This window comes from Rana temporaria, chromosome 3 (assembly GCF_905171775.1).
Source record: "Rana temporaria chromosome 3, aRanTem1.1, whole genome shotgun sequence".
Classification (NCBI taxonomy): Eukaryota; Metazoa; Chordata; class Amphibia; order Anura; family Ranidae; genus Rana; species Rana temporaria.
In genome coordinates, this window is record NC_053491.1 from 226153684 (window position 1) to 226178581 (window position 24898).

At 42.7% G+C, this 24898-nt stretch overlaps 1 protein-coding gene across 1 annotated transcript; it reads left to right on the top strand.

The window, feature by feature from the left end:
- The first annotated feature begins 811 nt into the window (after positions 1-811).
- Positions 812-14857, top strand: LOC120932177 (glycine-rich cell wall structural protein 1-like). The gene is made up of 9 exons (XM_040344382.1): positions 812-921; positions 2441-2529; positions 4272-4337; positions 4457-4504; positions 6361-6411; positions 6602-6667; positions 8248-8295; positions 10894-11664; positions 14752-14857. The coding sequence occupies exons 1-8, from the start codon at positions 873-875 to the stop codon at positions 11623-11625; spliced, it is 1149 nt and encodes a 382-aa protein (XP_040200316.1). The 5' UTR covers positions 812-872; the 3' UTR covers positions 11626-11664; positions 14752-14857.
- Positions 14858-24898: the final 10041 nt, after the last annotated feature.

Consider the following 24898-nt stretch of genomic DNA (forward strand, 5'->3'; position numbering starts at 1 on the left):
AGGGTTCCTAGTTCATAGTTTTCTCCAGGGTAAAAAGGTTGAGAAAGGCTGTTCTAGTAACAGCGAGTGGAGGATCTGACTGCTTTTCTGTAGTCACACTATTTTTACACAAGCCTCACGCAGTATGTTTATGACTTTTCTAGACCCATTTTCTAGGAAAAAGTCAGACAGATTAGGATGTCCCAGCTAATCACTATTATTGCCCCCAAGCTATGGAAGGATCTTTCTATACAGTCAGATCATACCTTCACTTCTTAAGCCTAGTACACACAGGTTGAATACCAGGCGACATCAGTCGGTTCAATAGAAACCATCCATCATTCAGCCTGTGTGTATGACAGACGGTCCGCCAGAACCCACTGGGTTCTAACGAACATAAAAAAAAATGGTGTGTACTAGACTTTAGTATCATCTGATGTCTTTGGGCAGCTTTTTTGCATTTTTCCTAACCTGCCTTAATTTGGTATGACTGTGCATGACAAAAGGGCACTTTAATTAGTCCTTTCCTCAGAATGACTTGCCATTTACCAATTTCAACACCCTGGAAGTAAACTATGTTTTCACCAGCTTTAATCTGCCAGGTAAACTTTAAAGATAACATCTGATTTGTTCTACTTGATAGAAACAGTAAACATGACGGCATTATCTTGTGATCATCATGGCACACTGTGGAAAGTTAGCTTTATGATTAACAATACAACTTCTTATATTTCCAAATGACTGTCACACTATCTTACCACATGTTAGGTATGTTTATTTAGGATTTTTTGATCTAAAGCTTGAAATTCATATAAATTGATCAAAGCTCTACCACTGTATCAGATCATTAACTGGTGGTTCTACTGAAGACACGTTCTACAGGTTAACCAGAAATGAAGATGATTTTCGCAGCTCTGTTGGTAGCTGCCACCTGCTGTTTTAGTAAGTACCAACTGGGTAACTTTATTGGCATGTTTTAAATGCAATATAAAAACAATGTACAGTAATTCAATTTCAATAAAAATAGAATTTATATATAAAAACTAAACAAAAAACAATGTAATTATAATAACCAAGTGTCGTGGTAAGTACATTATTGCTTTGCAGTGGTGTTGATCTGGAATCTATCTGCATGGCATTTGTATGTTTATTCATGTTTCTGTCATTTTCCTCTGGGTGCTTCAATTTCCATCAATAAGCCAAAAATACATTGGCAGGTTACCTACTTTTAACTCAAATTTGGCTCAAATAGGTGTGTCTGTGATTGTAGAAAGTCTCTTATGGGACAGTGGTTGGCTGTAACTAACTATTTATTATGTACATTATATTATTTTCCAGGGTTATAATAAAATGAATAATATAACTCAATTAATTAAAATTTTGTTGTAAGTAATTTATAAAAGACAGAAGCTTACACAAGATGAATATCTTACCTAATAATTGGTAGTTATCTGCTTTTTTGTTAACTATTTTACAATGCTGCTAAAAGTTGCATCTGGCCATCATAAGTCATGTGAAAAATTGTTACCTCCACCCAAGCAGTACGTTTCTTATACAGGCAAATATAATAGTTTGCTTGAAAATCAGTTCAGCTAGAATCTGCTAGATCATCTTTTTCTTTATTTTATTTGCAGTGATTATATATTCTAAAATGCAGAGACACATAAAACGTGTAGCCAATCATAATGTCATGTTAATCACAACAGAACACCTTTTGTTTATTTGAAATAGGTAATCTGAGGTAAAAAAAAAAATGGTAAATATAATATAGAGAAGATTTTTTTTTTTTTGTAGCAAAGTTTAAAAAATTAAGTATCACCAATGTTTTAATTTATTTTGGATTATTTAAAAAAAATAAGGGTACAATTGAAATGAGAGGTATAGGATTATGACTGTCTTTGATTGATTCAGCTGGACTGACGCTTAAAACATGATCTAAAGGCATGCTAAAATGAAATATAATAAAAATATTGAGAGGCCACCTAAGTAAACCCTAGGTACACTTTTGGGGGGGGGGGGGCTTAGGGTTCACTGCAGCTTGTTGAATCACAATCTATATTTGGGAAACTTATACTGAATATGGTTGGGAAATAGAATTACAGTACGACAAGAACAGACACTGGTGGAAATTACAAACTGAGTCTCAAACCTGGTATGTGTAACTTTCTTTTCTTTTATTAAGCAAAAGATGTGCTGCAAAATGTGCCATTGTAAGAAAAAATATATTTTTTTACCGTTCTAAGGATAGCCTAAATTTCCACTGAAAAGCATTTTATTTCAGGGCAATAATAATAAAATATTTGTTATTGCTAAGCTAGGCCCTCAATGGTATAGTACAGGAATATGAACTATAACTAAAAGTCTTATTATCTACCTTTAAAAAAAAAAAAAAAAAGTCTTATTATCACAATAACAATCTGAATTTATCACCCACTTTGTAATCATATTTATGGTATTCCAGGCCCTGGCACCTCACATTACATTCCTCGTCATGCTAACCGTGATGAAGACAACTCTGCAGGAAAGTTTAGTTGCCTGGCAACGCTAACCGTAAGTTAAAGATTACAGTACTTTGATGGAAACTAATTACATATAAACTTTGTGTGAATTAAAGGGGTTGTAAAGGTTTGTCTTTTATTTTCTAAATAGGTTCCTTTAGGCTAGTGCATTGTTGGTTCACTTACCTTTTCCTTCGATTTCCCTTCTAAATGTTTTTTTTCTTTGTTTGAATTTCTTACTTCCTGTTCCTCCTCAGTAAGCTTTCCACCATCATCTGAACGGTGGATAGTCAGTCAGAACAGTTTACTGAACACCTTTACTGAGGAGGAACAGGAAGTCAGAAATTCAGACAAAGAAAAAAAAACATTTAGAAGGGAAATTGAAGGAAAAGGTAAGTGAACCAACAATGCACTAGCTTAAAGGAACCTATTTAGAGAATAAAAAATGAACCTTTACAACCCCTTTAAGCCTCAGGCCTCGTACACACGACCGAGTTTATCTGCAAAAACCAGCAAGAAACTTGCTGGTTTTTTTTTTTGCGGAGTAAACTGGTCATGTGTACACTTTTCGACGAGGAAACTGTCGAGGTTATCGTCGAGCCAAAAAGAGAGCATATCTTCTTTTTCCTTGACGGGAATGGGGAAATTTGGCTCGCCGAGATCCTCGACAGCCTAACAAGGAACTCGACGAGCAGAGCGATGTGTTTCGCCCGTCGAGTTTCTCAGTCGTGTGTACGAGGCTTAAGGGGCTGATTTACTAAAGCAAAGAGATTTGCACTTTGCAAGAGAATTCACTTAGCTTGTTGAATGAGCCTAAGCTTTGCTGACTTCCATCATCCGTTCACGTGCAAGCAAATTACAGTTTGTTTTTTTATTTTTCTTGCACTTTATTGGGTATTTTTTGCAAAGTGAATGTTCACCACAACTACTAACCTAAGAGAAAATTCCCTTACAAAGTGAATATTTCCATGCAAAGTGAACAGTTCATTTGTCTTTGATAAATCAACCTCTCAGGCCGCGTAAACACGGTCGGACAAAACCGATGAGAATGGACCGAGGTTCAGTTTCATCGGTCCAAACCGAGCGTGTGTATAGCCCATCGGTCTGTTGTCCTTCGGTCCAAAATTTTAAAACATGCTTTAAAATCGACCCGATGGACCGCTGCCCGATCGGTCCAAACCGATGGTTAGTACAGAAAGCATCGGTTCAAAACCCGCGCATGCTCAGAATCAAGTCGACGCATGCTTGGAAGCCTTGAACTTCGTTTTATTCAGCACGTCGTGTGTTTGACGTCACCGCGTTCTGACCCGATCGGTTTTTGGAACGATGGTGTGTACGCACATCAGACCATCAGGCCCCTTCAGCGGGGAACCGATGGAAATGGCCCGTCGGACCATTCTCATCGGTTTGGAACGACCGTGTGTACGCGGCCTTAAAGTATCGATTCCTAGACATCTCTCTGTTGCTCTTTTTTATAATTTGTTGCAGTGCCAAATTTTATATAGTCAACTGAAATGTTACCAGCAGAGATGGGTTGGTGGGATAAGGACACTTTTTAATCCTCCAGTATGTACAGAATGAAGAGACCAATTGTATTATGGGCATCATATTTGCTAAACTTCTAATATTGTTCATATATTTTTTTTATCTGAAACAAAAGTTTATTGAGTTTTGTACAAAAGATTTATACAGGACAACTGTACAAATATTGTTCATGTATAGTTCCTTTGGACAAATGTAAGGTGTTAAATGTTGAACAAACCTGCTTAGTTTTACTTTCCTATTATATTTTAGGGAGAAAGGAAGGATGATGCTAAAATGGTTCTGATCGACTTCCTGTGTACTCGGCCCAAATACACGGTAAAAACAATTTTAATGTCACTCGCTGAGTATTTTGGCTAATGGTGGTGTACGGGTGGGGGAGTTGGTCATTCTGTTATTAGGTATTATTAATTAACTTATTAAAACATGTTTATTAGGATCCGAAAAACAAAGAAGAATTAATTGAATTCATCGAAGAAATTGTGGTAAGGGACAATACTTATATTCATTATTAGAAGAGTAGATGGTAGCTTACACTATACACTGTTCAAGTTTTTCATTTGGCTAAAAAAAAATTGCTTATTTTAAAAAGCTGTGTGGTTGATTTACTAAAACTGGAGAGTGCAAAATCTGGTGCAGCTATCCATGGTAGCCAATCCGTTTCTAACTTCAGCTTGTTCAATAAAGCTTTGGTGGAAAAAAAAATGGAAGCTGATTGGTTTCTATGCAGAGCTGCACCATATTTTACAATCTCCTGTTTTAGTAAATCAACGTCATTATGTGTTGTCCTTTGACCATGTTTGCAGCGGTCATCAGATATTATGACAAATATATAATATTGGTCAAAAACATAGACAAGGTTTCAAACTAGAAATTTGAAATATATGATCATTATGAACAGTGTGTGGAGATATGTCCATAGATCTTTACATATAGCTAATATATTGTAGGAACCTGATATAAACCTCCTGTAATGCCCAGAATAATATAGGAAGGGTGCCCATTAGAGACCAATCAGGGTTATTTCTTGCAGAGAACATGCCTAAAAGATGGGAAAACACAGTGATGACCTCACCTGTGTGTTTCTGTTCCTTCATTGTACAATCTCAGGTTGTAGTGTCTTATTGACTCTCTGTGGCCCATTAGCCGTAGGGTTGCCACCTGTCCGGGATTTGAATTGTGTGTCCGGGTTTCAGGCAGGCTGAAACCCTGACAGATTATTCAGAACAGACGGTGGCTCCCCAAGTAACCAAAATAGTCATACACAAATCTGTTGCTCTTTGGGAGCTGCAGGCAGCTGTCTGGGGGCAGGTTTGGCATCACTGGGGGGCAGGCGATGATGTCAACAAGAGAAATTTGGCCACACCCACTGTTCGCTGCGACATGTTTAGTGCAACGCGTTGCTACTCTCCTTGGGGCACCGAAAGCTGTCCCGGGCTGCTGAAGTGTGGCTTGAAGAAAAGATGGCAACCCTAATTAGTCTAGAGCAGCCTTCTTCAACCAGGGTGCCTTCAAATGTATTCAGGGGTGCCTTGACAAAATGCCTAAAAATTGCCAAAAAACGGAATAGCATACTTGTTCTTAAACTGTAAAATGACTAGTAATGTACTCAGAGGGTCAGCATAACAGCTGGGCAACTAACATTTCCAAAAGAAGGTTAACATTTGCATCTGAAATGTTTCTTAGGAAAGGTTAATTTGAACTCTGCAGGTCCAGGACCTGTACATGCTGTCTGTCTGGCTAGGTGTACCTGTTTCTCTTAGGAAAGGTGTACCTTAACCCAGGTCCAGGACCTGTCTACGCTATATGGCTAGGGGTACCTGTTTCTCTGAAGCCTCGTACACACGACAGAGTTTCTCGGCAAAAACAAGCAAGAAACTTGCTGTTTTTTTTTTTTTGCCGAGGAAACCGGTCGTGTGTACACTTTTCGACAAGGAAACTGTCGAGGATCTCGTCGAGCCAAAAAGAAAGCATGTCTTCTTTTTCCTCGACGGGAATGGAGAAATTTGGCTCGCCGAGATCCTCGACAGCCTAACAAGGAACTCGACGAGCAAAACGATGTGTTTCGCCCGTCGAGTTCCTCGGTCGTGTGTACGAGGCCTTAGGAAAGTTTTGCTTTAGCCCAGGTCCAAGAAATACCTGTATGACAATATGGCTGCTCTTAGATAAAGCAGTTTACGTATGCAGTATGTATTTCAACCGGGTATTTACCTGTATGCTTTAAAACTGGTTCTTTGTTTATATATAATGCTATACGTTGTTTTAAGGTATTATTTGTGTTTTACCTTGTTGAAGTTCTGAACAACTCTGACTGTGATTAATCTTTCACTTCTCACATTAGAATATCACAGGTTGCACCCAACGTGAATTTTTGGGATCGGACACAAATATAGTAAGAGAATCAATTTTATAATTGACCTCACTTTTCAAGCTTTCTGCTATATTTAGCATGCATGCATACACAGCATATATGTGTGTATGTATATATATATATATATATATATATATATATATATATATATATATATATATAATCACCAAATACACATCTTATTAATTGGTGTCTTGTTTACTTTTGGCAGGAGGAGCTAGTCATAAACCTTGAAGAAGTATTACAAAAGCTGACACGGAATGCGAAGCAGCTTCTGGTAAGGCCAACTTCCAATAATGCAAATGACCGAATTTCTCAGGCCTACTTACAGCCGTATTGACCATTGTAAAGTGTTATTATGGAATAAGCACAGGAAAAAAAATCCAGTAGGGCTGCAAAAAGTTGAAAATTCCAGGACTTTTTGCAGCCCAAAACGTTCCAACAAATGGGCCAGCCTACTGTTCTTCTGACTTTAGAGGGGCTGGACTGTGGCCATTGTGAGTTGAAATTGTCCTGGTGTCAGTGGAAGGAATAGTGTCTCATCATTGGTATCAGTGGGAGGAATAGTGTCTCATCATTGGTGTCAGTGGAAGGAATAGTGTCTCATCATTTGTGTCAGTGGGAGGAATAGTGTTCCATCATTGGTATCAGTGGGAGGAATAGTGTCTCATCATTGGTGTCAGTGGGAGGAATAGTGTTCCATCATTGGTGTCAGTGGGAGGAATAGTGTTCCATCATTGGTATCAGTGGGAGGAATAGTGTCCCATCCTTGGTATCAGTGGGAGGAATAGTGTCTCATCATTGGTGTCAGTGGGAGGAATAGTGTCCCATCATTGGTGTCAGTGGGAGGAATAGTGTCCCATCATTGGTGTCAGTGGGAGGAATAGTGTCCCATCATTGGTGTCAGTGGAAAGAATAGTGTCCCATCATTGGTGTCAGTGGGAGGAATAGTGTCTCATCATTGGTGTCAGTGGGAGGAATAGTGTCCCATCATTGGTGTCAGTGGGAGTAATAGTGTCCCATCATTGGTGTCAGTGGAAAGAATGGTGTCCCATCATTGGTGTCAGTGGGAGGAATAGTGTCTCATCATTGGTGTCAGTGGGAGGAATAGTGTCCCATCATTGGTGTCAGTGGGAGGAATAGTGTCCCATCATTGGTGTCAGTGGGAGGAATAGTGTCCCATCATTGGTGTCAGTGGAAAGAATAGTGTCCCATCATTGGTGTCAGTGGGAGGAATAGTGTCTCATCATTGGTGTCAGTGGGAGGAATAGTGTCCCATCATTGGTGTCAGTGGGAGTAATAGTGTCCCATCATTGGTGTCAGTGGAAAGAATGGTGTCCCATCATTGGTGTCAGTGGGAGGAATAGTGTCTCATCATTGGTGTCAGTGGGAGGAATAGTGTCCCATCATTGGTGTCAGTGGGAGGAATAGTGTTCCATCATTGGTATCAGTGGGAGGAATAGTGTCTCATCATTAGTGTCAGTGGGAGGAATAGTGCACCATCGTTGGTGTTAGTAACAGCAGATATGCCCCATTGCTACAAAAAAAGCTGCTTAAGGTGAGTGAGTCTCTGGTTAATCCCCACATACACACCAGTCAGGTGCTAGCCCAGTTCACATGGTGTTTATCCGAAGGAAATAATTCCGGATGGCCGCGCTTCCAAGAATCCTTATATTGAAGCTTCATATGAACAGTGCCCCAAAGGCAAACAAAAGGCCGCATCCAACCCCTGGGCTGCAGTTTGGAGACCACTGTACCATACCATAGTAAAGTTTCAAAGCAATGCAGGTTAAGAATTGGTAATATTCTTGTATAAAGTGTCATCCTTCTGCTTACCTTAGTGTATTCTTTTTGCAGAAACATCTACATAAAACTGAAATACCAATATCTTTCTGTAACCTTCTGGTAAGCTTTCCTTACTTGTTACTGTGCAATCATACATTATGTTGTGGGTGATTACCGTAATTTAATACAATTAGCATATCTTGATGACAAATAGGTCCAAAACCTGTGTAATTGTTTCTGAAATGTATTGTAAGTATTGGTAAAGCCTAGAGATAAGATTGGGATTTTTACTGTTTCATTCTCATTTTGTTTTTTGTTTTTTGTCCTTAAACATAAATATAAGTGAGCATGTGCAAAAACTTGAAGTGTTGGATCAATGCCTCATACACGCGGTCGTAATTTCCGACAACAAATGTTCGATTGGGAACTTGTTGTCGGAAATTCCGAGCGTGTGTACACAATTCTGACACACAAAATGCCACGCATGCTCGGAATCAAGCAAAAGAGCCGCACTGGCTATTGAAATTAATTTTTCTCGGCTCGTCGAACGTGTTGTACTATGACTGGGATGCCATTAAAGTTCATATGCGTCTAAAGGCAGGCGCCCCAATACGCTTGGTAACATAGTGTATATCTCACTAATATACATTTAGCAATATTTTATTGCTAATTTATTGTATTAGGCTAATTACTATACCAGCTTATTAACACAAATAATAAAATCAATCTCTGGAGATGAACAGAGAACCTCACGCCTAAGGCTACTTTCACACTGGGGCGTCAGCAGTAAAGTGCCCCTATTATTTAGTGGCGCTGTACTGCTGTTTAAGCGGCGCTCTGCCGCCGCTAGCGGGTGCTTTTAACCCCCCCCAGAAGGGGTTAAAAGCACGCAAAAAGCACTGCTGCCGAAGCGCTCTGTAGGTGCTTCGGCAGCGCTGCCCATTGATTTATACACCGCTCCTGCACCGCCCCAAAGATGCTGCTTGCAGGAGTTTTTTTCCCCGTCCTGCAAGCGCGCTGCCCCAGTGTGAAAGCACTTGGGCTTTCACACTGGAGCTGCAGGGAAGGTAGAATTCAGGCACTCTATCCCTGGCTCTACAGGTAATATACTCTTATCTACATTGTTACATTATTCTACTTTGCATTAATAGCGATGACCCTAGCAGGCAGTACAGGAGGTGTAAATAGGCTCTTGGATTCCATAATATCAGCAGACCCTAAAGCCTGGTACACACGATCGGATTTTAAAGCCTCTGACTTTTGTCCGAAGGGCGTTGGCCATGAACCTGTCTTGCATACAAACGGAAAAGAATTGTCGGCCAACAAAAATGCTGTGTTATGGTTAGCATTGATTCTGAGCATGCATGTTTGTACTTTGGAGTTTTGTCCGAAGGACTTCTGTACACACGATCGGATAATCCGACAACACACATTTGTTGTCGGAAAATTTTAACATAAAACATTTCATGCTTTCCAACATTTGTTGGCAGAAAATCCGACAACAATTGTCCGATGGAGCATACAAACGGATGGATTTTCCGACAACAGCCTGTCATCACACAATTCCCGTTGTAAAATCTGATCGTGTGTCCTAGCCTTTAAGATTTAGAAAGCAGTCTATTTGGATTTTGATATTGTCTTCCGATTGGTTGTTATTCTTTAACCATATAACCAATCAGATTTCATTTCAATGTAGTCAGTAAGAGTAGGATCAGGGATAACGTGGTTACCCAAATAACGAAAAGAGTAGACTATTTGCACTGACCTTGCGCATTCAGGTAAGGGGGAAGTCAGGTCACCCAATGTCATAAGGACTGATTTATTCCAATTGATGGAAAAGCTGGATAAGGCACCAAAAGCCTCAATGAGGGTCATAACAGCCTACAGAGTTCCCCAGGTATCCACCAAGTATAACAGGGTATCGTCAGCATAGAGTGAAATAATATCAACCCCTGTGTAGTCAGTAAGAGTATTCAACTGATCTGTAAAATATTAATTTGATTGGTAAATATGGATTACAGCACAGTGCATTGTTTTCGCTTTAATAAATTGGCCAATTTGAGTGTTATAAAATAAGGGAGTTTGCCTTAATTTTTCCTCCAGTTGCCATAGCAATCAACAGACTAAAATGGGCAGATTTAAAAACGCAAGTCGCAGCAAAATCACTGTAAAAATGCACTACATGCTTTTCTGCAGCTTTTCCATTGAAAAAAAAAAGCACCATTTTGCTTTTTAAAAAGTCCCCGACCCTTTCCAAGAACACATAGGCACAAAAATGCATTGATGTGTACACATGGTAAAGAAATGCCCTACGTTTCTGCAAAAAGCATGAAAAAACGCATTGGTGTCATTGGAGCCTAAGGCCTCGTACACACGGCCGAGTTTCTCTGCAAAAACCAGCAAGAAACTTGCTGGGAGATATTTTTTTGCCGAGGAAACCGGTCGTGTTTACATTTTCGTCGAGGAAACTGTCGAGAAACTCGACGAGCCAAAAAGAGAGCAAGTTCTCTATTTCCTCGACGGGAATGGAGAAAATTGGCTTGTCGAGTTCCTCGACAGCCTAACAAGGAACTCGACAAGGAAAACGATGTGTTTCGCCCGTCGAGTTTCTCGGTCGTGTGTACGAGGCTTTAGACCACTTTTTGTTTGTTCTGAATTGTTGTGATGTATTGGTAAAAAATAAAAACAGTACAACAATGTTTATTTCATTTCATGTAGGATATCCTGAGAAAAAATGCAGCTGCTACCTTGGAAGAAACATCCACCCCAAGTGGGCATAAACGACTCACCCGTTCCCTTGGAGGAACACTTGGAGGGATAGGCGGCCTGTTAAATTTAATCAATGGCCTTTCTCCATTGCTAAATATTGTAGGGGTGTTAGGAGGAACAGCTGGAAATTTACTAAATCCCGTTTCTAACCTATTGAGTGGTGTGTTAGGAGGAGGAGGAGGTAGTGGGTTGTTGGGAGGATTGCTAGGAGGGAATCAAGGTGGCTTATTAAACGGTTTGCTAAATGGTGGGTTGCTGAATGGACTCCTAGGTGGAGGTGGAGGTGGAGGTGGCTTACTAGGTGGCACTCTGGGGGGTTTGTTAGGGGGGGGTCAAGGATGTGGAGTAGGAGGTGGTGCAGGAGGTGGACTGCTAGGAGGTTTGCTTGGGGGAGGTAAAGGACAAGGCTCTGGTGGATTGCTTGGTGGAGTAACTGACTTGGCTGGGGGTCTTACTGGATCAGTTTTAGGACAAAATGGAGTGCTAGGAGGGTTGCTTGGGGGAGGTTTGCTTGGGGGAGGTAAAGGACAAGGCTCAGGTGGATTGATCAGTGGAGTAACTGACTTGGCTGGGGGTCTTACTGGATCAGTTTTAGGACAAGGTGGAATTCTAGGAGGGTTGCTAGGAGGATCAGGCTCAGGGGGATTACTTAGCGGTGTCACCGGCCTTTTAGGTGGATAATCTGGAGGACTTCTTGGATCACTTATGGGATAGTAGAAGGTAAACAGTCACAATACTTGATGGATCAGAGTATGTATTACCGGTAATTATTGTTTTACAGCATTTAAATGCAGAATACAGACATTTTCCCTAGCCCATCAAATACCATGGAAATTCAATTACTAAAAGTTCATATAAATGTAACGTGTTACAGTCATTTAAAAATGTTGAATTTGTTTTTAATTTTTATAATATTTGGTGAAAGTGTTTGTTTAAGCACTTTCTGTTATGGAGTGACAATCTCTGCCACTGTCTCCCCATTGTTCACCTGTGTTTTCCCCCTGGCACACCATCACCCAATGCTGCGGCTGCTGCACTTTACAAACACACACACACACCTTCAACCAACACTGCCTTGTGGTTATATACAGTCCCTGGAATTCATAAAGACTGGCGCAGATAGATTTTGCAAAAGTGTTTCTCATGGGTTCTAAAAGTGGAGAAGGATGTGCCAAATTCATGTACCCGTCTAAAATTGTATTGAAATTTGATGCATTTTGCGCCACTTTTAGAAATCACGGAAGACACTCTCAAAATCTGTCGTTTTTTCTCTCTGTGTGCCATAAGAGAGTTGGTCTTAATTAGCTCCACTTTCATAAGATGCAAGGGAGTTGATTTACTAAAGGCAAATAGACTTTGCAAAGTCCAGTCACCCTCTGCAAATGCAACTGCTCCAGAGCTTAGTAAATGATTGGACTTCCATCATTCAATCATGTTCCAGCAAAAATGCGTATTTTTATTCCTTGCACATGATTGGGTATCCTTTGCAAAGTGAAGTCTTGCCTCATTTACTAAGCGCTGGAGCAACGTCACTTGCAGAGTGCAACTGCAGAGTCTATTTGCCTTTAGTAAATCAACCTCAAAGTGTCTGTAATTTGAATTTGGTGCATTCATTGCGCCATGACGCAAGTGTGGCAAATTTTAGAACTACCTGAATTTGCTGCATGAGTCGCTGTCAGAACCAAAAGTGTCACAACTCCTTTATGAATTTGGCGCTATACATGAAACAAAGAGGGTTTAACGTCAGGAAAGTGGCACAGCAGATTTATTGAATCCCCCCCCAGTATGTCCTATAGACTCTTAGGTGAGACAGGTAAGTGCAAAGTGATAGGTTTTGGTATGGTCTATGGCAGAACATTTTAGCCAGCTGATTGGAAATGTGGGTGTTTTAAAGGTGTCTATTAGTTAACATTATTACTTAACATCCCTCCTACCCCACCAAACCAAACATAATGGAGTTGCCCTATGAACACAGGGCAATGCAAGAGGCAAGAGATACTCAACCTGCCACTCTAAATTCCCCCATGCAAGTTGCATATAGTCACCTTTCATTATCTCCCCCTTCCCTCTATTTGGGTGCCTGGTGCGAAAGTGAAATACTTATATATAATATTTCTAGGAAGGGGGGAGCAATTTAAAGGGGGAGGCGTATTAAACCCAAAAACACAAATTTTATTTTTTCAGTTTACTAATCCTTACTAATCCTTAGATGTGGTGGTCACCTAGTTTCCTTTTTATGTCCCCCCCCCTTTATTTCACCTGCTGATCCTGCCAGTATCACACTTCCTGTCTTAGGCCCTATTCACACACATTGAGGGGAAAAAAAATCTATTATTCTCTAGTCTATGGAGATGGTTGACTACTCCACTCCAAAATGCCTGAAGCCAGAAGCTCCAAAACGCCCGAACAAATTCTGAAACTTTTTTTTTAGGCAGATTACAGGAGTTTTTATGTTTTTTACACTGGTGACCTTTTGACCTGTACAAAAGCGCAGCAAAAACGCGCCAAAATCATGTAAAAACGCTGTAAAATTGCGCAACTTTCTGCCTAAAAACTCTACGCTCAGGTGTGAATGGGGACTTAGACATCCCTTGTGACAGTAATGGTGGTGACAGGTACTCTTTATGGAGGGATCAGGGGTCTAAAGACCCCAAATACCTCCTTTGCACTTTGAAGTATTCAGATTGCCAAAAACTGGGATTCTGAATACTGTAATTTTTGGCGCCATTGGCAGCCGAGTAAACTGGAAGTGACGTCGCTTCCGTGTTTACATACAGGACACTGGAACAAAGCAGTTTCTGGCTCCGTTCCAGTCTCTGTCTAGACGCCGGAAGAGGCAGATCGTGGATCGGGTCTTTCGGTGGGATGGGAGGCCCAGTAAGAGCAGTGGAAGGCGGCGGGAGGGGGGGGATGTCCCCTCCTGCTCCTCCGGGATAACAACTGAGCAGCTTTTAGCCACATCGGTTGTTATCACCGGAAAGCCGCTGGCTCTAAAAAACGGTACCGGATGATGCCTGCAGCTGTGGGCATCATCCTGGTATAACCCCTTAAAGCCGAGGACGCATATATGCGTACACTCGGTGGGAAGGGGTTAAACAAACATAAAGTGCCCCCCAGGAACAAGGGACTTTTAAGGCAACTGGATAAAGAGATTTAAAAATATCAAAATATATATAGAAAGAAATGACAAAATGTATTGAGGTAGTATTAAAAACGAATAGACGCTTACATCACCAAGTAGGACACACAATTGAAAATTAGAACAATACAGTTAATATCATTGAAATTGTTGATCTCCTTTGTGTTTTGACCGACGCGTTTCAGGATTTCAATGTCAATCCCTTCATCAGGGACATTTCTTTCAGGAGAAATTAATACAAATGACACTCTATAATAAAGCACAATAAGAATTTGAGTATATGGAACCATGGACCAAAGAGGCACCAGTACTGTCAGGTTGGGCAAGGAGAGAGTACAACCTAGCCCCAGCGTAAAATGCTCTGACCAGAGCCATTTGGAGCTTGGACCAGACTTCTCCTCTTCATGCCAATTGGCAAAACTAGCAACAGGGTAGAGAAGAAGAGTATTAGTAGCTGGGCAGAGAATAGCTGAGTGAACCTGTTGCTTTGCCCCACATGGAAAAAAAAGCACCACTATTATTGTTTTTAAGTCAGGTAGTAGAGTTAAACTGAATAATGTTAGTTGAATGGTCAAAACTTGAACAAACCTTTCTAAATAAAACTGTCAATTTGAAATCAGATCTATTAGAAATAATTTATTGACATGTACCTTTTTTTTTTTTTTCAGAGGAAGAACAGCAGAATTCCACCCTGATTGGAAATAACTGACGTTGTCTACTAAAATAGTCTAGGTCAAAGCTAATCACAACTTGAATAAATTAAATATAAAGCAGCACATGACTCATTAGTCCTCTTTTTGTTCAAAACGGGTCCCATACCGTATATTTCAATACTCTTTTTGCAGTATGTTTACCCATCACATGCCATGTATGGGGGGTGGAAGCGTCATGCAATAGTGACATTAGTAAGATATGAGTCAAAGTGCCTCACTTGTTTTACAAATAATGTGATCATTTGCACAGAGATGCATTTTTTTTTATTATGTGAAGAGATTTGCTGAATGCAGAAAATCCTCTAGAATCAGGGAACATTCTGTTTATTATCCTGTATAAGGCTGCTTTCACATTGGGCAGCAGAGGTGCGGTGACGGTATAGCCACGCTATTTTTAGCGCTGCTATACTGTCGTATTTACCACGATATTCGGGCACTAGCGGTGAGGTTTTAACCCCCGCTAGCGGCCGAAAAAGGGTTAATATCGCCCGCAATGCGCCTCTGCAGAGGCGCATTGCGGGCGGTATTACCGCGGTTTCCCATTGAATTCAATGGGAAGGCGCGGTATATGAAACGGTTAACACCCCGCTCCTATACCGCTCCAAAGATTCGGCTAGCAGGACTTTTGGAGCGGTCCTGCTACCGCACCGCTTCAGTGTGAAAGCCTTCGGGCTTTCACATTGAAGCCCGCAGGGCAAGATTTATTCATGCGGTATAGCAGCGCTATTTTTAGCGATGTACCGCATGAATAACGCCTCAATGTGAAAGGGGCCTAAGAGACCTGCTGGGGAAAGTAAAAGAAATCAATGTACAGATGTTGCCCAAATAACATACCCTAGGTTTGGGTCAGAACATTGTAAAGTCACAGTGGCCAAACACAGATGTATAGCAAAGTCCTAACTCTCAGACAGTGGCGGCTGGCACTCCAAAAAAATTTGGGGGCGCAAACAAACGAAAAAATAAAAAAAAACATCAATTGCAGCCTCTCTGTGCCCATCAAACGCAGCTACTGTGCCCATCATTTGCCACCACTGTGCCCATCAAACGCAGCCACTGTGCCCATCAATTGTCACCACTGTGCCAAGCAATTGTCGCCAATGTGCCAGCAATTGTTGCCACTGTGCCAGCAATTGTTGCCACTGTGCCAGCAATTGTCACCACTGTGCCATCAAATGCAGCCACTGTGCCATGCCATCAAACGCAGCCACTATGCCACTGGCTCTCATAGGCACTTCCAAACACCAACAAACTGCTGTTATTCAGATGGCCGGCGCTCATCAGGGGGCTGACCATCCGAGTAGTGGGCGGCAGCGGCGACAATACATAGAGATTCATGCAATGTATGAATCTCTATGTATTGTACACTTAAGTGACGGCGCAGGGGAGAGAGGGGGCTGCGCTCCTGCGCCCATTATGGACGCACGGCCGCTGCTCTCAGACCTGACAATTTTTATATGTAAGCACTGACCCCAGCTAATACGTGGACATTTAACCTTGTCCCCTACTGGGCATAACTAGTAACCCATCAATATGATAGGCAGCTTCACTGACCAATTACCAGGCATTGGAAGGGAATGGGGCTAAAGGAAGGCTTCTTAAAGAGGAAATGCAGTCTGCTTACATAATTAGTAATAAAAACATCTTTGCCATTCTGAAGCGTCCCTCCAACCACTTTGCATATTATTTTATACATACTGTGATTCTGTGCTTTCCAAATATGCTGCAGAAATCTCCCTCCACTGAGTCTGGCTGTAATAATTTTAACTGTGCCTGTTCACTTCCTGAATTTACACAGACACACCTCCAGCTCTCATTTGCCCTCTTATGACTCATACCCCCTCCCTTATGACATCAGGTACAGCAAAAGAGCTGTGCCTGATGTTATAAGCCTAGGCTAATGACCAAACAAGAAACAGGAAGTGGGCTGTATAAGGTATTTACTGGCAGGAAAAAAAATGTTTTACTATCCGAAAATAAAACAACAAGGGCAGAAGATTTAATAGATGGAAAGATGAAAAAATGACTAAAGTTCCACTGTTGGTATTTTCATATTTGTGCATCCCAGGGTTTGGGTTTCCAAAGGCACTCTAAAACAGTCTATGGTCCATGGACCTCTATAAATCGAGATTTTCCTAGCTTGTGACGGAAAATATTAGTTATATGAAGACAGGAGGCGAGTATCTTGCATTTATCTTTCTTTATTAAATGTTAATAGCAGAAATTTTTTTCTTCATATTTTATGTAATTCATTAAAACTTTTTCACATAAAATGGTGGAAAAGGGAACTACAATTCCCAGCAGTCCCAGCAACTCTAAGCCACACCTCCCGGTGGTATGTATATAAGGGACTGCCCTGGTGTACTTCTTCCTCTTTCTTGAACGAATGCCGGAACAGGATAACTTAAGAGAACTTCACACACAAGTCTTCGGCCAATCGGTCCATCTTGTCGTGGTGCCGGAACAAGGTAGCAAATGGACAGCAACCGCGCTGTCAAGGACTCCAATCGGGAGAACAGAACAAAACTTTGTCACAACGGGGACCCAGGAATCCACTGGTTAAGCGCCAACGAGAGCTCGGTATGAAGCTTCAGTATCCTGAAAAGAGAATAAATAAATATCCGTGATAGGGTGGGTCGGGAGGGAAGATACTCGCCTCCTGTCTTCATATAACTAATATTTTTCATCACAAGCTAGGAAAATCTCGATTTATATATCAGACAGGAGGCTCATATCTTGCAAGTTCAAAGCTATATATATATATACAATCTGTAATACCATACACAACACAGGTATATATGCAATATCCAAAACACCCAGGGTTACACCATACCTAAGAGTTAATGACAGATAAGGAGACGTGATCCTCTGGTCTAAAGTAAAACTGACGAAAAGTCGACTCTGACGACCAGTCGGCAGCTAACAAGAGGTCTGATAGAGAACCCCCTGAAGTAACCACCTTAGTGGCCATCGCCCCCCTGGTCGAGTGTGCGCCAAAGAGAGATACATCTATACCCGACATCGCCATTACCAGTCTCACCCATCTAGCTAAAGTGGCTGACGCCACCGGATGATGTGGTTGTACATAGGAGACTAGCAGTTGTGAGAAGTTTGGAGAACGTAGGGTCGATGTGCGCAACTCATATGCCTGCAGGCAGCGGACCACGCATAAACGCGGATGCGATAAGAATAGTGGGTAGAAAACCGAGTGTAATTTCGTCTTGGTTCTGCGTACCACTGAAAACCTAACTCCTTCTGGCGAGAATTGTCGCCTAGAAATATCCAGAGCTCTCACATCCGAGATTCTTTTTATGGAAATTAGACATAGTAGCGTAGTAAGCTTAAGGGATAGAGTCTTCAAGGATAGTCGATCGTTATCTTCCCACGAGGAAAACAGCCGAAGGACCTTGGATACATCCCATGTGGATTGGTAGCGTGGACGTGGAGGACGTGTATATTTAACGCCGCGGAGTAAGCGACATACTAGAGGATGTTGGCCGATAGGCAAGCAATCTACCGGACAATGATATGCCGAGATAGCAGGCCTATAAACATTGAGGGAACTATACGATTTTCCCGTTTCGTAAGACTCTGCTAGGTAGTTCACCACCGAGGAGACAGGAGCCTGAATGGGATTAATCTGTTGTCTATCACACCAACGAATCCATAACCCCCAGGCAGATCGATATGCCGATCTAGTCCCTGGGGCCCAGGCCAAGGCGAGGAGGTCTCTAGCTGATTGCGAAAGGTCTGTACCAGATTCTGGCACCCCGAAACCAACCATGCCAAGAGGAGCAGTTTGCCTCCCAGAAGTAATGGGTGTAGACCCTTGGTCGGATTTGTCAGCAGGTGTGTTGAGTGGGGAAGGAGCCTGGGATAGTCGATCGACATCCCCAGAATTAGAGGGAACCACGGTTGTGTCGACCACCAAGGAGTGATCAGAACAAGCGTCGTCCTCTGAGAGAATATGTGAAGGAGAAGCCTGGTGATCAGCGTGAAGGGGGCAAACGCGTAATGTATCCCCTCGGGCCACCTTTGGAGAAAGGCGTCCACTGCTACTGCTTCCGGATCTGGTCTCCAGCTGTAAAAGTGGAGTAATTGCCGGTTGAGTCTCGAGGCGAACAGATCTGTGTGAAATGGACCCCAAAGATCCTGTAGTACCCGAAAAACCGATCTGTCCAACGTCCAGTCGCTGGAATCGGTCAGATATTGGGAATTCCAGTCTGCCACACAGTTGGACACCCCTGGAATGTATTCCGCCACCGGGATAATGTCGCGGGATAGGCAGAAATTCCAGAATTCGGATGCGATGTCCGCTAGCACCTTTGATTTCGCGCCCCCTAGGCGGTTGATATATTGCACCGCCGCCACGTTGTCCATGCGTAGAAGAACGCAACAGTTGGACCTCTGAGATAGAAAACTCCTGACGGCGAAGAATGACGCCAGTAGTTCCAACGCATTGATATGGAGGGAGGATTTGTCTACGGACCCTATCCCTCCTGTGGAGTGTTTGCCACAACGAGCTCCCCAGCCCTGTCGACTCGCATCTGATTCTAAGATGACGTCCGGTCGAGAGCTGAAGATTGTCTTGCCGTTCCATTCGACGGCATGTCGAAGCCACCACCGCAATTCTTCCTCCGCTTCCGAACAAAGGACGACCTTGTCCGAATAACGGAGACCTTGCCGTAAATGGAGGGTTTTGAGGCGTTGTAAGGCCCGATAATGTAATGGGGCTGGGAAAATTGCTTGAATGGAGGCCGATAGTAGTCCGACTACGCGTGAGAGAACTCTCAATGATATTTGACCTTTGCGCAAAACCGCCCTGATTTCTTTCCTGATCAGGGCCAGTTTGGATTTGGGTAATCGTAACACTGCCTGTCTGGTGTCCACAGAGAAGCCTAAAAACTCCATCTCTTGAGCTGGAGATAGTACAGACTTCGAATGATTGATAAGGAAACCCAGTTCCTCTAAGAGAGACACTGTCCAACGCTTGTGTAGTTCGGCTTGTGTTTTTGAGTGGGCCATAATTAGAAGGTCGTCCAGATAAATTATCAGGCGGACTCCTCTGCATCGTAGTGCCGCCATCACTGGTTTCATTGGGCTGATGATAGGCCGAAGGGTAGGCAAGTAAACTGCCACACCCGATCTCTCCATTGGAATCTTAGAAAATTTTGAGAGGAGTGATGCATAGGGATCGTTAGATACGCATCCTTGAGGTCTATCTTGACCAGCCAATCCCCCGGGACGAGGAGATCTCTTAATAAATGTATTCCTTCCATTTTGAAGTGACGGTATGTCACAAATTGGTTTAATTCCCTCAAATTTATCACCGGTCGGAAACCTCCATCTTTCTTCTTTACCAAGAAGAGGTTGCTCATGAACCCGGGAGATACAGGGTCTACTTCTACCACCGCCTGCTTTGAAATGAGTTCCTGCAGTTCCTCGTCTATGAGGTGTACATTTTGGACTGAAAAATGCATGGGCTGGGGTTGTACTGACATGATCGGTTGAGAGATGAAGTCTATTTGGTAGCCCGCTACTGCGGACAATATCCAAGCGTCTGCTGTAATTGTGTACCAGACGTCGGTAAAATGTCTCAGTCTGCCCCCTACAGGTATATGTGTATGGCAATTCATAGATACACTTACCGGTGGGTGGGCAGGATCTGGGGAAACCTCTGCCACCGCGCCCTCTCCATGGGCGTCCTCTAGGAGGGAAGAATGGAGCCGGTTGTGCCACCAGAACGGAATACTGCTGTTGCACGGGTGCGTAAGCTCGAGCGGGTGCCCTAGGATAGGCCCTGAAGTAATTGCCTCGGCCGGCAGATTGGCCTCTTCCTCTGCCGGCCTTGTTAAAAACCTTAGGACCATAGCCTGACTTCTTTAACGAGGTTTGGGTTTTGTCCAGACTATTAAAGAGGCCCACGAATCTGTTGATGTTTTTCATCAAATCATCTCCGAATAGGAGACCTTCTGCTGAGGGGCCCGGTTCCGACTCCGCTAAGTGTGAAAGTTGCGGATCGAGTCTCATCAAAATGGACCTGCGTCGTTCAATAGCGCAGGTCGTGTTGGCTGAGCCTAGCAGGCAGATGGCCCGTTGTGCCCATCCTCTTAGTTGTACTGAGTCCACTGAGCTTTCAGTGGCGACTGCCTGCTCAGACAAATTCAATATTTTGGTCAAGGGACCTAAGAGGTCTAAAATGCGATCCTGGATCGTTTTGAAAGATCGTTCTATGCCCTTTTTTGTATACTTGCCCGATTTGGTCAAGTATTTGAGCAGTACCGGGTCAATTTCAGGTGTAGATGTCACCTTTTTAGGAATGAACGGTCTGGGACACTCCGCTCTCAGTTTATTTCTGTTTGTTCTGTCTAAGATTCTCCTAGTCCAGTGTTCCACATATTGGGACACTTGCGGAAGGGGTGCCCAGTCCCCGGATCTAGGGTGTGAAATATTTTCCGGCTTAAAAAATGGCTCCCCAAGGGAGTCCAAAATTGTTTCGGATATCATGTCCGGATTGGCTTCCATCTCAGTAGCCATTTGCCCAGCCTCCTCATGTTCGGATTCAGAATCACCAGATACAGACAACAGTGATCCTTCAGATGCATCATCATCTGAGTCCTCATTAAATGAGTCCGGTTTAGCCCGGTGGACAGATCTAAATTTATTTTGGGGAATCTCCTTGGGTATCAAGGGTCGTTCACTGTCAGGATGGCTGGGTCGGCAGGCCGTGGAGGGTCCCGCCTCATGCATGGATTGTACTTCCCCTGCCGGGGAGTCGGTGCAAGTATTCAGATGCTTGCGTTTATAAGGGACCTTGCCCTTTTTAACCACCTCTGTTTGAGTATTGGAGGGGTTAAAGTTATGTGCCAAGGCAGCCTGGATGGAGCTACTTATGAGCTCTTGTATCTGAGCCGCCGTCAGCAGCTGCGGAGTCTCAGGGTTAAAGCCTGGACCAGATTGTTCTGCCATTTGAGCTGAATTCAGACTGTATAGAAGTTACCAGACTGTCTATAAAATTTCCAAAAATAACTCTATATCTCTATAAAAACGGACCACTCTGCTATGAGTGCTCCGTTTACAGAAACTATAATAATAGTGGTTTCAGGGAAAATGTTATTGCCTAACGATCTAGTGAGGGAAAAACCTGTCAGGCAGTCCTGGACCAAGCACCGCTCGCCGCTCACTGGCGTGTTATTGCGGGCGGCGCGAGGTCCAGGTTTGAAACTGTAGCCTCGCGAGGCTACAGCGTTCTTGTAATTGGAGGGATCATTCTCTCTCCTGCCCCTACGAGATGTGCCGCGCGGGAGAGAGAGGGAGCGCGCGCGGGAGAGAGAGGGAGCGCGCGCGCACGGCGTGCAAGCGCGCCTCCGTGAAGAAAGCGCGTCGTCCGCGCGCCGAATCAGACACCCACGAGATGGTGCCGCCTTAGTCAAAATGGCGTAATCTCGCGAGACTACGGAAGTCCGCGCGATGACAGTCATGAGGGGAAAACAGAGGCCGGAGGTGCAAGGGAGGGGAGGGTGGCCGTGCGGTAACGGAACCGATCGGAAGGTTGGCGAATCAATACCAAACCAATAAGAAATAGCGATAATAATCGTAATAACTAAATATACACAGGCAGCCCAAGAGGGAAGCCCGCGGAGCCGCAAGAAAACAGAGAGGGGGGGGGGATCCCCAGAAACCCAAGAATCCCCAAATAAGCAGCAATATTGACAAAATCACAACGTGATAATAATATACTAATCGATAATATGTAAAATATTACAATAAAAATAACTGATCAGACATAATATACTCATCTTATTTCTTGCCATGAGCAGAAAGAAAGAAGTACACCAGGGCAGTCCCTTATATACATACCACCGGGAGGTGTGGCTTAGAGTTGCTGGGACTGCTGGGAATTGTAGTTCCCTTTTCCACCATTTTATGTGAAAAAGTTTTAATGAATTACATAAAATATGAAGAAAAAAAATTCTGCTATGAGCATTTAATAAAGAAAGATAAATGCAAGATATGAGCCTCCTGTCTGATATATAAACGAAGTTACAAATGCAGTGGACCACCAAAGAATATGTTCATTTATTTATTTGTAAACATCGCCTAAAAGCTCTTTTTCAATACCAATACTACTTCCATTAATGTGAAACCTTGCAGAAATGTTTGTGTTTGGGGTTTTTTTGTAGCAAAAGCACTAAAAACACATAAGCACATTTAAAAAAAAACTCTTATAATATGTTTAAAGTCATAAGTTTGATTTTTCTTTTGCTTTAAATAAATAGAGTAGGGAATTGCATTAAAAAAAATAGTTATAACTTTTGTCAAGTATTGCTCATCTACATCCCATTCAAAAGATTTCCCTTCACTTCCTGTCCTTTAGACTCAACAGTACATGAGAGGAAATCTCTCCAAAGTGGTTTACATCGTCCTCAGACAGCTGTCATTAGGATAAATGTTATCAGTGAAAGATTTCTCCTGTATTTCTGTTAAAACTAAAAATGGGGGATTTTCTTTCCCTTCCAGTGACGATGGTCATCAGAATAAACAGAGAGAATAAAGAGGTGCCAGTCGTTGACCTAAAGCCCTGCTGTTAGTGGGGAAAATAAGTGTCAATAATTGGTCCCAGAGGAATATTAAAAATGTGTCAATCTTTGGTATCAGTGGGAAAAAAAACTGACAATTGTTGGTGTCAGTGAGATAATAAAACTGGTGCCAGTCCTTGGTGTCAGTGAGATAATAAAACTGGTGCCAGTCCTTGGTGTCAGCGAGATAATAAAATTGGGGCCAGTCCTTGGTGTCAGTGAGATAATAAAATTGGTGCCAGTCCTTGGTGTCAGTGAGATAATACAATTGGTGCCAGTCCTTGGTGTCAGTGAGATAATAAAATTGGTGCCAGTCCTTGGTGTCAGTGAGATAATAAAATTGGTGCCAGTCCTTGGTGTCAGTGAGATAATAAAATTGGTGCCAGTCCTTGGTGTCAGTGAGATAATAAAATTGGTGCCAGTCCTTGGTGTCAGTGAGATAATACAATTGGTGCCAGTCCTTGGTGTCAGTGAGATAATAAAATTGGTGCCAGTCCTTGGTGTCAGTGAGATAATAAAATTGGTGCCAGTCCTTGGTGTCAGTGGGATAATAAAATTGCTGCCAGTCCTTGGTGTCAGTGAGATAACAAAATTGGTGCCAGTCCTTGGTGTCAGTGAGATAATAAAATTGGTGCCAGTCCTTGGTGTCAGTGAGATAATAAAATTGGTGCCAGTCCTTGGTGTCAGTGAGATAATAAAATTGGTGCCAGTCCTTGACGTCAGTGAGATAATAAAATTGCTGCCAGTCCTTGGTGTCAGTGAGATAATAAAATTGGTGCCAGTCCTTGGTGCCAGTGAGATAATAAAATTGCTGCCAGTCCTTGGTGTCAGTGAGATAATAAAATTGGTGCCAGTCCTTGGTGTCAGTGAGATATAAAAATTGCTGCCAGTCCTTGGTGTCAGTGAGATAATAAAATTGGTGTCAGTGAGATAATAAAATTGGTGCCAGTCCTTGGTGTCAGTGAGATAATAAAATTGGTGCCAGTCCTTGGTGTCAGTGAGATAATAAAATTGGTGCCAGTCCTTGGTGTCAGTGAGATAATAAAATTGGTGCCAGTCCTTGGTGTCAGTGAGATAATAAAATTGGTGCCAGTCCTTGGTGTCAGCGAGATAATACAATTGCTGCCAGTCCTTGGTGTCAGTGAGATAATAAAATTGGTGTCAGTGAGATAATAAAATTGGTGCCAGTCCTTGGTGTCAGTGAGATAATAAAATTGGTGCCAGTCCTTGGTGTCAGTGAGATAATAAAATTGGTGCCAGTCCTTGGTGTCAGTGAGATAATAAAATTGGTGCCAGTCCTTGGTGTCAGCAAGATAATAAAATTGTTTATGTTGAGGAGCGTTTATGTTAGCCCGCTATTGATTGGGGTGCTATGTAATACCATGCCTGACCACTTGGTGGCAGGATGTAGCAGACCAGTGTTTATGTTGAGGAGCCTTTGTGTTAGCCCGCTATTGATTGGGGTGCTATGTAATACCATGACCACTTGGTGGCAGGATGTAGCAGTACAGGGTTTATGTTGAGGA

What these genes read in the sequence shown, in the direction of transcription:
- LOC120932177 (XM_040344382.1), top strand. Translation starts at nt 873, where the DNA reads ATGAAGATGATTTTCGCAGCTCTGTTGGTAGCTGCCACCTGCTGTTTT. An exon ending in GTACTCGGCCCAAATACACG is followed by an intron (nt 4,338 to 4,456) that starts GTAAAAACAATT and finishes CATGTTTATTAG; the next exon opens with GATCCGAAAAACAAAGAAGA. An exon ending in TATCTTTCTGTAACCTTCTG is followed by an intron (nt 8,296 to 10,893) that starts GTAAGCTTTCCT and finishes CATTTCATGTAG; the next exon opens with GATATCCTGAGAAAAAATGC.